This window comes from Cimex lectularius, unplaced genomic scaffold, assembly GCF_000648675.2.
Source record: "Cimex lectularius strain Harlan isolate CLEC.00 unplaced genomic scaffold, Clec_2.1 scaffold167, whole genome shotgun sequence".
In the NCBI taxonomy this organism is placed as follows: Eukaryota; Metazoa; Arthropoda; class Insecta; order Hemiptera; family Cimicidae; genus Cimex; species Cimex lectularius.
In genome coordinates this window covers 842177-855167 of record NW_019392811.1, presented here as the reverse complement: position 1 = coordinate 855167, position 12991 = coordinate 842177, and the positions used below count along the sequence as shown (strand labels likewise).

General features: G+C 34.7%; 1 protein-coding gene across 1 annotated transcript; it reads left to right on the top strand.

Annotated features, from left to right (window-relative positions):
• Positions 1–1113: 1113 nt before the first annotated feature.
• LOC106672473 (basic proline-rich protein-like) lies at positions 1114–3997 on the top strand. Its single transcript, XM_014403934.2, has 2 exons — positions 1114–1214; positions 1386–3997. Exons 1-2 carry the CDS (start codon positions 1206–1208, stop codon positions 2841–2843), a joined length of 1467 nt encoding a protein of 488 aa, XP_014259420.1. The 5' UTR covers positions 1114–1205; the 3' UTR covers positions 2844–3997.
• Positions 3998–12991: the final 8994 nt, after the last annotated feature.

Sequence of the window (12991 nt, the reverse complement as noted above, 5' to 3'; positions counted from 1 at the left end):
GTTTATACATAATTTTTGATAGTCAAATAAGAAAAAAGTGGGTAAGTAAATATTTTTAATATTGAGATAAATTATGTTATCTATACCTATTTTATTGACAAACTAACTAGTTTATATACTTGTTAGCTTTTCAATAAAATCGGAAGCGGAAAAATAAAATGCTGTTTTACAAAAATTCACACGGTACAAAAACTTTTTTACTCGCTCACATTTTTGCTGTTTGTATTCATAAAATTTGGAATATTTGCTGATCCTTAAATGTATATGGCAAAAGAGAAAGCGCTTGAATATTTTGCTGTACAAGACACGACGTTGTTTCGTAATTTTGTCATAAAATATTTTCCATTTTTAACAACAATTTCATTAAACAGTGTGCCATTTTGATAAATTCTACAAACTTGAACAAACCTTACGTGTCGATGTTTCCTTTTTATCGAGAACCGATTAATCCTGGAGCCTTGGCTGGATTAAAACACAATCAATAAATATGAGTGGTGATTCGCCATTTCGAGTGACTGACATTCCTAGTAGCAATCTTGCCACTTGTTGCTGCAGAGCTATTACCCCTCTGATGATATTAGTGCGCTAGGTCACGGTGTAATGTCGTCCTGCCGCAAGTATCTCTGCTAATCGCTTCGTTAATTCCCTAGAACACGGTCTCGGTAGATAAAATGAAAGAAACGATGTTGTTTAACCGAGCAAAATAATCGTGCAAACTGTTATTACAAACGAAAGAATTCTTGTTTAAAGAATTTAAACTGATTGTCTTTTGACTACTGACTAAAAAACTGACAAGCTTTGACTAAATAGAGACAGTTAGGTAATTGAAATTTAATCAAAATTTTTTAAACTATGATAAAATTGAAACTTAGCTTCAAATTTAAATTAAATTCATAGACGTCGTCAACACAATGTCGTGTTGTTTAAATTTTTAGCTTCAGAGAATATCTCATCGTAATTTCTGAAATAAATAGATTTACCGAAAGCTTGGTTGAATCCACACCTCCGACTATCACTCGGTTAACTAAAACTGATTGTTATTCTTTGTGATTTAATTTGAGATAAACATCTTGATTTGCAGATTCAAAACAGGATTTCCAAACAAGGTCATAAACAAGTAATGTGGATCAAATGAGCGAAGGGATTTTATTTGTGTATATATACCACGAGTGAACATCACTCAGTCAGTTGTCCAACGGGCAGGAATGAGATTGGTAAGTGATAGACATTGATAATTTGTTCTAATGTGAAGACTGAAATGCCACATTTTCCATTTTCGTGATGCTTCTAATATTTTATTTAAACAAATTTCTTAATTTTTAAAATATATTTGCTTAAATTTTGGTTTTATACAATTTTATTTTTGAGAAAAGCATTTCTTTCAGGTGTGGCTGTTGGCTGTGCTGGCCCTTTGCACAGGGACGCCAGTAGTAAAAAGACAATCGCTCAATAATGTCCATGCAGAATTACTGGCATTCGATCTATCAAAATCTGAATTTTATAATGATGCTAATTTAGAAAACAAAGCTACAAAGTCAGACGAACGAACCTATTCGACAACAGATTTTCCTGTTCTGCAAGAACAGTCTGAAGCTGAAACGAAGAATGCGAATTCCAACAACCCATCATTTCCGTCAGCTAAAGATGAACGTGACTTTGAAGAGCAAGAAGAAAATGAAAATCCGTCTTCTACGGCTCTACCTCTTCCTCAAGCTACAGCTAAAATTGATTTTAAACAGGAAGAAGTAAAATATGAACCTTATCCTCCATCAGCACCAGATTCAGTAGAAGAACCAACTGATCTTCATTCTGCACCGTATCCACCTGCTTTATCGGCACCACCGTCTCCGGTTTTACCTCTTCTGCCGCCCTCTCCTCCTCCTCCACCTCCGCCACCTCCACCATCAACACCTTTGCCGCAACCACCTACGTCTCTCCCAGTATCAGTTTACATACCGCCACTATCATCATTTGCATCATATCTTCCTACATTACCAGCACCTCCATCACTGCCACCTCCTTCTGCTCCAGCACTAGTTTATGGACGGCCAGTATTCAAAGTTGAATTTGCGCCATACCCGCTTTCATTACCAGCAACTCCGCCTTCACCTCCAACACAACCACTTCCAGCACGAGCGTATGGACCGCCAGTTGTCAAAGTTGTAGAACTTGCACCATATCCCCCTACATTACCAGCACCTCCACCTCCTCCAGCACCTCCTCCACCACCTCCACCGCCATCACCACCGCCACCCCCACAACCACTTCCAGCACCAGTGTATGGACCGCCTGAGTTACCAGCTCCTCCGTCTCCTCCACCCCCACCTCCTCCACCACCTCCGCCACCTCCGCCACCTCCACCACCTCCACCACCACCACCACCACAACCACTTCCAGAGCCAGTGTATGGACCACCAGTTGAAAAAGTTGTTGATCTTGCGCCATACCCGCCTGCGTTACCAGCTCCTCCCCCTCCACCACCTCCGCCTCCACCTCCACCTCCTCCACCACCGCCACCACCGCCACCTCCACCACCACCTCCTCCTCCTCCACCACCACAACCACTTCCAGCACCAGTGTATGGACCACCACTTGATAAAGTTGTTGATCTTGCGCCATACCCGCCTGCGTTACCAGCTCCTCCGCCTCCTCCACCCCCACCTCCACCACCACCTCCGCCACCTCCACCACCATCTCCTCCTCCTCCTCCTCCACCACAACCGCAACCACTTCCAGCGCCAGTGTATGGACCACCAGTTGACAAAGTTGTTGATCTTGCGCCATATCCGCCTGCGTTACCAGCACCTCCTCCACCTCCAGCTCCAGTTTACGGACCACTATAGTAAATGTGATAATGAAAAATATTCTCCTTCATTAGCTCCAATACTTAATGATTTTTATGATTATTCTGAGCTTCCAGGTTTTTTTATTACACAGTTTATGGTAGCCCTGGGAAACGAATGATTAATTTGTAAACATTTACAATAAATTTTGCTGTAATTATTAAAACAGTTTTATTTCAAAAAACCAGTAAGACCTCAAATAAATGTTTGTTACTAAGAATAATTCTAACGTCTCTAATGGTGTTGTTTTAAACATTTTTCTTTGATAAAAACCATTCAGAATTGAAATTAAAGAAATTATTTTTTAAATAACTATTACTGTTTTCTATTTGAATTATAAATATAATATGACTTTGATGGCTGGAACGGCTCAAAAATCATTAATAGAATCAACATCAAGCAAGATTCAACTATATTCCACATGCCCTTCTTTATATAATAAAATTACAGTGGTCTAATAGATTCAAATTAACCAATGCACAATATTAAGACTGAAACACTAAAATTGAATTTGAGGAAACTGTACATCAAGGTGAATCAAAGTGCTCGCCTAGATTAAAGCGGTCTATGATGTTAATAACAGCTGAACATGACTGACGTGACAAAGCAGACGTTCAGACCTAAATTGCGCCAATTTACTTTGATTAATACCACAGTTTGGATCCAATTTCGGAAGCTAAGTCAAAATCGTCATCCTTGCAAAATAAAATTTTAAATATTTCGAAAATGAACAGTTTTGACTTCCATTATTTTTAATTTTGTGGAAACTACGTTTAAATCTAGAGTTCTTGATTAGAGGTACAGTTTCAAGTTGAGCCCAAAAGCCCTGTGGCGTCATGGTTTGTTTGTTTATCATAAACTCCAATTTCGCTGTGTTTTTATTAATTAACTAGAATAACATAGATTTCACATTGGCGGCAACGGCTGTTGTTGACGTATCCAGTACAATAGCGAAACTACAACATTGTGCTTGGGCCAGATATTGAGACAATCGGTGCAATTTCAGACTGGTATTATTTGAACGTTCAATACCCTGACGCATTAACCACACACAATTATACGTTTTATTATTGACATAATTGATATTCGCTCATAAATAAATGTTATTCTGTATAACAATATATTGTTCTCTTTTACAGTTTGATAATAAGCTTTTGTGGAACATTTGTTGATAGAAAATTTGTTAACGTTTGATAAAAATATACTTTTTTTCATTTTGAATTGTGCTATTGGATTTCCCTTGTGTAAAACATATGATAATATATTATGTTTAGTGGTATAATTGACCAAATTACTTCTTTCAATTAATTATTCTTTGTGTGTAAGGTATTGGTTGAAACGAAAAAGCCGAAGGTCGTGGGTTCGAATCCCGGTCGTGACATTAACTTTTTGATTTCAGCCAAGACCTTAAATAAAAGAATAATTAATTGAAAGATATGATAATCTTTTAAAAAATTGAACAAAATAGAAACCATGTTGCAGTGTTATCAATGTTTGTTTTTTATGTCCGAATACATTCAGTCGAGTTTAGACAATGTCACGATTTTTACACGGTAAAAGTAATAGCAAAAGTCAAGTGAATATGTCAAAATTAGTTTTTAAGAGAGCATGTTTTAAAGCTGAAAAAAGAAACGAAAGTAATTTTGAGATTGATACTTCAATAGCAAGATTTGAAAATAAATTCGTAGAAAGTTCTTGTCTTGCTTCGCCCTGCATATATCCCTAACACGGTATGCCGCGATCGTCATATTGTAATTTTATTTTGAATTATAATTTTATTTCATAATATTTTTATAAAATGTGTGGTGTTTATTGACCACTAGTTAATGATTATTCGGAGATCCTCAGATGCGGTCTGGTGTGACGGAGGTTTTAGAAAATATTTTACTTATCGTGCCTACGTTCCGATCTTTATTGAGATCATCTTCAGGACCTGGGATTTACAACCATTGTTTAAATTTAATAATAAGTACAAATACTTTGATTGAATATAAATTTTTTTCGCATTATATATATTCATTTTATCCATATCCCAAATGTATTTGTTAAATGTAAACATTGTTTGTAAATCCCAGGCCCTGAAGATGATCTCAATAAAAGATCGAAACGTTGGCACGATGAACAAAATGTTTTTCTAAAACCTACGCCACACCACACCGCATCTCACGATCTCCGAATAATCATTTTTACAAAACATGAAACTCCAGTGACCAGTTGAAACTAGTGACAAAGGAGTTCAATTAATAAAATGAAAAAAAGACGGGGAAGAGACCGAAGTTGTAGGTTCATTAAAACAGGAATAATATTATTTTAAAATATAAAGGATGGATTATTCCTCTCCGTTACTCCAACTGATATATCTCTTTATGCTATAATTCGACTAAATTTACACAACAAAATAGAGAGAATAGATAAGAAGGAGTCTTAAGAACCCATGGGAAATGGAACAAATGACATTAATTTTATTTTAAAACGCGTTTAACCGGATGCGAAGCTAAGCCACTGTGGCAGTGTTTAATTCCGACTCGGCACCGCTGCCAAATCACCAATTACCCAAATGCGGTTATTTTCCGGTATTAAGGAACGCAGAGCTGGGTCTTAGAGACCCATTTAGCCCTAGGGAATTTATCAACGCTCTCAAGGAAGACGAAAAATTAATTTGCCGCCGCTCATGAATTATTTAAAGTGGTCGGGACGATTACCCCAGCTAACTGCCAGTTAACACTCCACCAAATTAAAGTTTTTTTTTCTCTATCTCAACCACCCTTATTCCCAGAGGCGTTTTTATTTTGTTTACCTATTAAAATTGTTGTTATTTGAAAAATTTATACAAATGCATTGAGTGTTTTAAATTTTAACAATGCAAATATGTTACGTACTTATTAATAAAACACGATGTACTACATGCAGTATGAATAACGTATTAAAGGGAGTTTTATTCTTTAACCCCGCCGTATTTCATATTTCATTTTTAGCAATATTTATGATTGTAACAGTTTCTCATGTGTTGGACGTTTTGTGTCTGTATTGTTATGGGAAGGTGAAAATTATTTTTGGGTTCTTTTCCATTTTGTCTGCTTCAAGCAACTAAGTGTATCTTCAATTAATTGTTAAAAGCGAACAAAATGATCAAAATCTTGGAAAACATCACCTGTTTTCTTTTGTATCAGGACACAAAAGAAGTTCTAGGCAATGGAAAAGCAAACAATCTGGCCGGAAGAGGATCTGTAAGATGACCCAGAAACAATACTTGGGATGACATTAAAAAACATATACTTCTCCATCCGACAGTGGGTAAAAAATATAAAATGAGTGCCTGATCTCCAGAAAGGCTAGACATATTTGCTAAACTCATTATTAGAGTACCCTCACCAAAACTGGCAAACAATTGTTACTATTAGTCCAAGAAAACTCAGGAGATTTACAGGGTTATATATATACCAGTCACTGGCGCCATGGAATACGCGTACTTAACTTTGGTATATTCAATGACACCATAGATAGTTTACCTCCTGACAGCCCTGAACTGAACTTGGAAAAGGAACCATCATCATCATTCTCACAATCATACTCTCTCTCTTTTTCCCTCTTTTATGCGCACCAACTCTTTCTCTCGTCCGCTCTCTCCTTTCTTTCTCACTCTTCCTTTCTCACTAACTCTTTCTCTCTTTCTGCTCTCTCTCGCTAGTTCCATCTCCATCTTTCTCTATATCTCTTTTCCTTTCGCACTATCTCTCTTCTTACTTTCTCCTCTCTCTCTAAATCTATCTCTCTGACTATCTCTCTTTCTTTCTCTTTCTACCTCACACACTCTATCTCTCTTTTGTTTTTTTTCTCTCTCTATCGGGTTCAAGCAACTTATTACACCGCGCAAATTCTTTGGCAATTCCTTCCACTCACTCTTTCTCGTTCGCTCTCTCTCTTTCTATGTCTTATCAACATTTCTTTCTCATTTTCTTAAAAATATTCAATATATTATAAAGCAAGATAGCATAATTTAAATTTACACATTTCACGTTTGAAATTGATTAGTGCAATTTCAATATTGTCATAACGTTTAACAAAACCGCAATATTTGTCGAGTTTGATTTGTTAATTAATACTCGGAAATACCGTGTACGAGATGTACCTTGTAAGCATAATATGCTTTTTAATAGTGCATCTAACGAACTGCTTCATAAAATCTTCCTGTTAATGATGTATGTATAATTGTATAATACGTATAATGTATAATCATCATTAATTTTTTATGACATTTAAGCGCTCAATCTTTTGTTGCTTATACATAATTCCAAATTAAAACAAGAAAAATATGTTTTTTAATTTAATTCTATATAATTTTTAGATTTAATTACAATTAATTTTCATACAGTACTCGAAGAACATAATTTTTTTATATGTAATTTTTTTAACTACAGCAATTTCATTGACTTGCTTGTATTCCATTTCATCTCTTGCGGATTTTTGTTTTTTTCTTTTAAAAAGCGATAATTGAAAAATACAAAGTTTCTATTATAAAGAGTTTATTTTAAGATACCAAAGTGAATTTAAAATTAAAAATGGTTGATATGTTGGGGAAAAAGGGCTAATTTGATAGAATAAAAGGTTATTGTGATGGGAAAAAGTGTTACTTGAAAATGATAAATTTCAAACAAATAAATGTCAATTTAAAGCTGAAAAGTATTAAGTTAAATTTAAAAAGTGTTAATTTGATGGTAAAAAATTATGTTGAAGTTTAAAAAAATTAAATTGATGCAAAAAAAAGTAACTCGAAATTAGAAGGGTTAACGTCAAATTAAAAAATTATAATTTAACAGAAATTAACGGAAAACCTTGATTATTTAAGGCAAGAAACTATTTATATTATTATTTTAGACTATATTTTTCATAAAGAACCCTTTTTATTATACCGTTATAAATTTCAATAATTTTCTGTTACTATCTTATTACTTTTTCTTAAACCCTGGAAACACAACGGTCTAAAATTATTACTAGAACATTTTAAAATTTATCATGTTAAAGTATTGAAATAAATCTAAATTTTAACAGTTACACCATAAAAAAATGTTTCTACGGACATCGGTATTTTTAGGGAAAAGAAACTTGTCCGAACGCATTTTTCATAAATCTTCGTTTATTAAAACAAATATGGTTGCGACGATGGGGTGAAAACGGCTCTTCGCAATCTTTGACCTTGTTAACTTTGTTTAATATTTCAAAGAAGGAAAAGGCAAACATGTCCCGGCTATAAATTCAACCCTTTAAAAGGGAAACGTATAAAAATGGACCGCTTCGGGAAGCTTTATATTGTATTTTATTCAGTGTTTACGATCCCCACTCGAGCCGCACGGATATTCTTGATTTGTTCCCTATTCTCTTTGAAAAGAGACACAGAATACCTTCTAATTTATTAAGCAAAGAAATATAACTTTACCGAAGTTAGTCAATTTTTTTTCAACGATCGACTTTAAATGTGTCCAGATGAAATATATCCATACCAAAAGAATTCATTGTGCAATCAAAATGGAAGAGAAATATGCATAAATAGGTGAGTGAATGATAAATATTTCAAATGTAACTAATAAAATCGATATTTTACCGAAACCCGAAAAGGGTAGGACATAAAACATAAGTATGCATACTTCACGCTTATTGTGTATTGTATATTGTCATGTAATTAAGGGACACATATACAGGGTGTTCGTCTAATCGTGTCACAAACTTTGCCAGTAGATTCTACATTCAAAATGGAACCAAAAAGTCCTAATTAACTCTTTTCAATTAATTAATATTTAAGTAAGATATTAGTTGAGATAAAAAAGTCAGTGGCACGAGCGGGATTCGAACCCACGACTTTCGGCTAAATACGCCGCTGCTCTACCACTTGAGCTATCGTGACTTCGATTCACTCGGACACCAACTTCCCATCTCAACCCAACCTTTTCAATTTTCCCTCTTTTTTGCTATTTTTCAACCAATACCTTACTTAAAGATTAATTAGTTTAAAAGAATTTATTTGGTCATTCGGAAACCTAATGTGTTCTAATTAACTAAGGTCCGAATGTGAATAGTATCGGAGTTATTCCCTTTTTTTCTGATTTTTAAGATTTCACGACTTTGAATCAGATAAACAATGAAAACTCCGAAACTAAAACGGTTCGGGCAAATCCGTTGATACCATTGAAAGCATCGTTAAATTGTCCATAAGATGTGTTAAATACAAAACTCGTAAACGTTGGGGAAATAAGCGTTATAGTAGCCAGAACTTTGAAAAATATTTTTTTTTCAAAATTCAAAAACTCACTACAATGATTCTAAACTACTATTTCCCAACCTAGAGATCAGCAAATTTCAGAAAATGTACTGCACTAAATATCCTTTTTAGTGGTGTAATTGCTTTTTTAATTACTTTACTCAAAGATGAAGAAACGGATGAAGGTAAGGAAAAAACTGTTGTTGACGGACTGGTAAAGAGGGAAGATAAAAAAAGAAAATTTTGAATAAATTTATTAAAAGTTTTTTAATTTGGGTCCGAAACCGAAATAGTGCAAGCGTTTATTTATTTACTTACCAACACGACTCCAACTTAGATTAAAGATTTTTTTTATGAGGGTTCGCAACAGCAGAGGACATATAAACCGTCAGTGCGCCGGTGTTTTTGAAAAAATCCCATCTGTAAGTATGTCCTTTTAAGTATTTGTAATCCAGCTGCCCTGGATTCGAACCCGGAACCTTTACCTTAAAGTGATGGGCGCCGTGTCAACGCCTAAACCTTTGCGGCCACCGACGCTCCTATTAAATATTATTGTATTATTATTCGGTTTATTCCTTCATCAATTTCTTCAGCTTTGAAAAACGTATTTAAACGCTTTTTCACCAACGTTTACAAGTTTAGTTTTGTTTACATCTTACTGGAAATTGAACGTAGTGTTCAAAGGTATCAACGGCTTTGTCCAAAACCTTTTAGTTTTGGAGTTATCATTGTTTATTTTTCATTTATCATCGTGAAATCTTAAAAAATCAGAAAAAGAGGAATAACTCCGAAACTGTTGAGACTCGGACAATAGTTAATTAGGACTTTTTGTTTCCATTTTAAATGCAGAATCTGCTGGCAAAGTTTGTAACACGAGTAGCCGAACACCCTGTATAGGGTGATTCCCGAATAAAATGTCCATCTTTTGGGAAATGTTTTTATACCGAAAATGTTACGAAAAATATCTCTGTCAATACGAAAAAATATACCCCTTTCCGCTTGTCAATAATAAGGGCGTTATTTAAGATTTTTGGGTTCATCAGTAATATACTCGTTTCTCCATAAAAGCAAGATGATTTTTGATCTTTTGAAGAAGTGATCATACAATAAATTCAAACTTTCCGCTGAAACACTGATTCAATTTCTATTAAAAAACAATCTCAAGTAAGTTCTTCTTTCATTTTACATTGTAACAGAAATAATGCAACATTTGAAAAAAAATTCATTTATTCACAACGGAAACAATTAATATGAATATTGTAATAATTTCAATTTTAATAATTACATCATAATAAAAGTTAGAAAACAAAAATGTAATGTCATCCGCATAGGTGGTAATGATGGTCTTGGAATGTGAATGAAAATTATCAATATAAATGGTATTTAGGAATGGACTAAGAATGCTCCCTTGTGGTACGCCTGCTTTTATCGGTTTGACAGTTAAGTAATCATTCCCGCACCTCATTCTGAAGGAGTTCCTACATGTATTGATACCGCTTGACAATATATTATTATTTAAATATGTACAATACATCGGTAATACAAAAATATCTTTAGAGACATCGATACATATACGTGAATAAAAATATAGCATTATGTTTATTTGTCATCTTTTTCTTTAATTTTGACAAATTTTATCATATTTCCATAGAAATTTATCGTATCTTCCTAATTATATTACTCTGATTACCTAACAGACAACTCGTTTTGGTGTTATATCACTTTTATCCATAACTCGATTCTCGGTAAGAATTTTCCTGTTCTGTGGAAAAATCCGTCATTAAAGGATTTCCTCTTATAAACATCAAATCGGCCAATTTATTTTATTGTCAATTTCTTTAAAAACATCTCCTCTATCATTTGCAATTCTCGTTATAAATAGATTAAATTCACTAATTTCGTGGTCCGCTTGACCAATTAATATATTACAATTAATTAAGATTTTTGGTTGAGATAAAAAGTCAATGGCACGAGCGGGATTCGAACCCACGATCTTCGGCTAGATACGCCGCTGCTCTACCACTTGAGCTATCGTGACCTCGATCCACTCGGACACTAACTTCCCATCTCAATCCGGATCGAGGTCACGATAGCTCTGTGGTAGAGCAGCGGCGAATCTAGCCGAAGATCGTGGGTTCGAATCCCGCTCGTGCCATTGACTTTTTTATCTAAATCAAAAATCTTAATTAATTGTGTTATAAATAGAGCATGATTTAACTTTCAGTGGTTGAAAAACCGAAGAACTTCTGTATCTGGCACAACGATATTTATCTAAACAAGTACGACGTAGATTTTTCATGTACTGTTATTTGTCATTCAAAATATTTTAAGAAATTCAAGCAATTCTCATAAAATAATTTAAAAAATCACGGACATAACACAAACGCTGTATATATTTATAAAATTCTATAGTCCTAGGTACCTGAACTATCCGCTGTCATGCCCAACATTTTTTTTAAATTTAATATAATTATTGCAATCTGTAATCTTATTTTCAACGTAATGAGTTGAATTTAAAAATGACATGTATCATATGTCGAGAAGGGAGTTAAAAACCATTCATGTTCTCCCAACGTCGAGACTAATCCTCGTTTAGTAAATCGCGAGGCCGTCTCCTCAGTTATCTAGTGGGATTATAAGGGTGGTTTCTGTTGGATAAGGATTGGGCAGCTTGATTGGGATAAAAAACAGGATTTATTGTCGCATGGGAAAAATGTTTTGGGGATTATTTTTTGCACGGAAAGAATTTTAAGGTCATTGTGAAGGGTGTTGATGGCGACTAGAAAGGAACTTTTATTATGGCTCTGAGGACTTGCGATTGGAAGGATTGCATTATTCGGATGTTTGTAGGTTTAGTGGTGCCCCACAGTTCTCGGTCGTACGTCCAGATTGGTTTTAGTATTGCATTGTAAACTGTCAGTTTGTATTTTGCGTGACATTATTCCGTAGAAACGTTGTTTAATGCTTGTCGTTTTACTAGTTTTGGTTCCAGGTAAGTCTTGAGTCTAGATAGAACTCAAGGTACCGGACGCAGTCATTTTAAGAGATTGAATATTATTATGTAATAACGTATGAGTGGTTACGCTTCGAAGGGTAATTGATAGGTGCTTTTGCTTTGTTTAGGCTTTATACGTCAGTGTTTGCTCCATTCGGTTATTTGTAGTACATGTGCCTGGATCTCCTGCCCCAACCCTACGACCAAGTTTGACGAAAATACTGTTTGCATGCGTCGAGAGTTCCTCATTTTACTAAATGCTTATTTTATCCTTCCTTAACTTGCACCTACGAGAATTATTTTTGTATGACCTTTGCTTCGTGCTGTCAGTAGAGCCTTTGGACCAATTCTCCGTGAACCAGTGACCGACGACCTTCTTAACATGTATGTTTTTTGGAACCGGTTGTTTAATATTTTTTGAAGTAGTGAAAAGCGGTCAAGAATGAGGTAGTTTATAAAAACACCTTTTTCATTTTTCCGACGTTTCGAACTTTATTCGGGACATAAAAAAAGTGTGGTGCTATCCTTGTGATGTCATATTGGTTTTGTGTGAAATTGTTTTGGGGGTCTTTCTTAATCTACTTCCGGTTGGCGAGGCTATTTATATTTCTTCGACCCCTGTGAATCAACGTTTTTGATACTTTTCTTCTTTTAAGCCAACCTTTGGCGTGTAAAAGCTGTTTAACATTAAAAAATCTGAATAAACTGAAATCATAAAATGAAAACTGGAAAATTGGAAAAAAATAAGATTGGATGTGGGAGGAGAAATTAACAAATTCCCTGTTACCGGGCGTCTATGCTAACTAAGAAAAAGATAAACATAAAACTAATCTGCCCTGTCCACTATTCAGAAGTGTTTTGTACGAGTAGGCCTTGTTCACACGGGAGTCATGAAGAGGC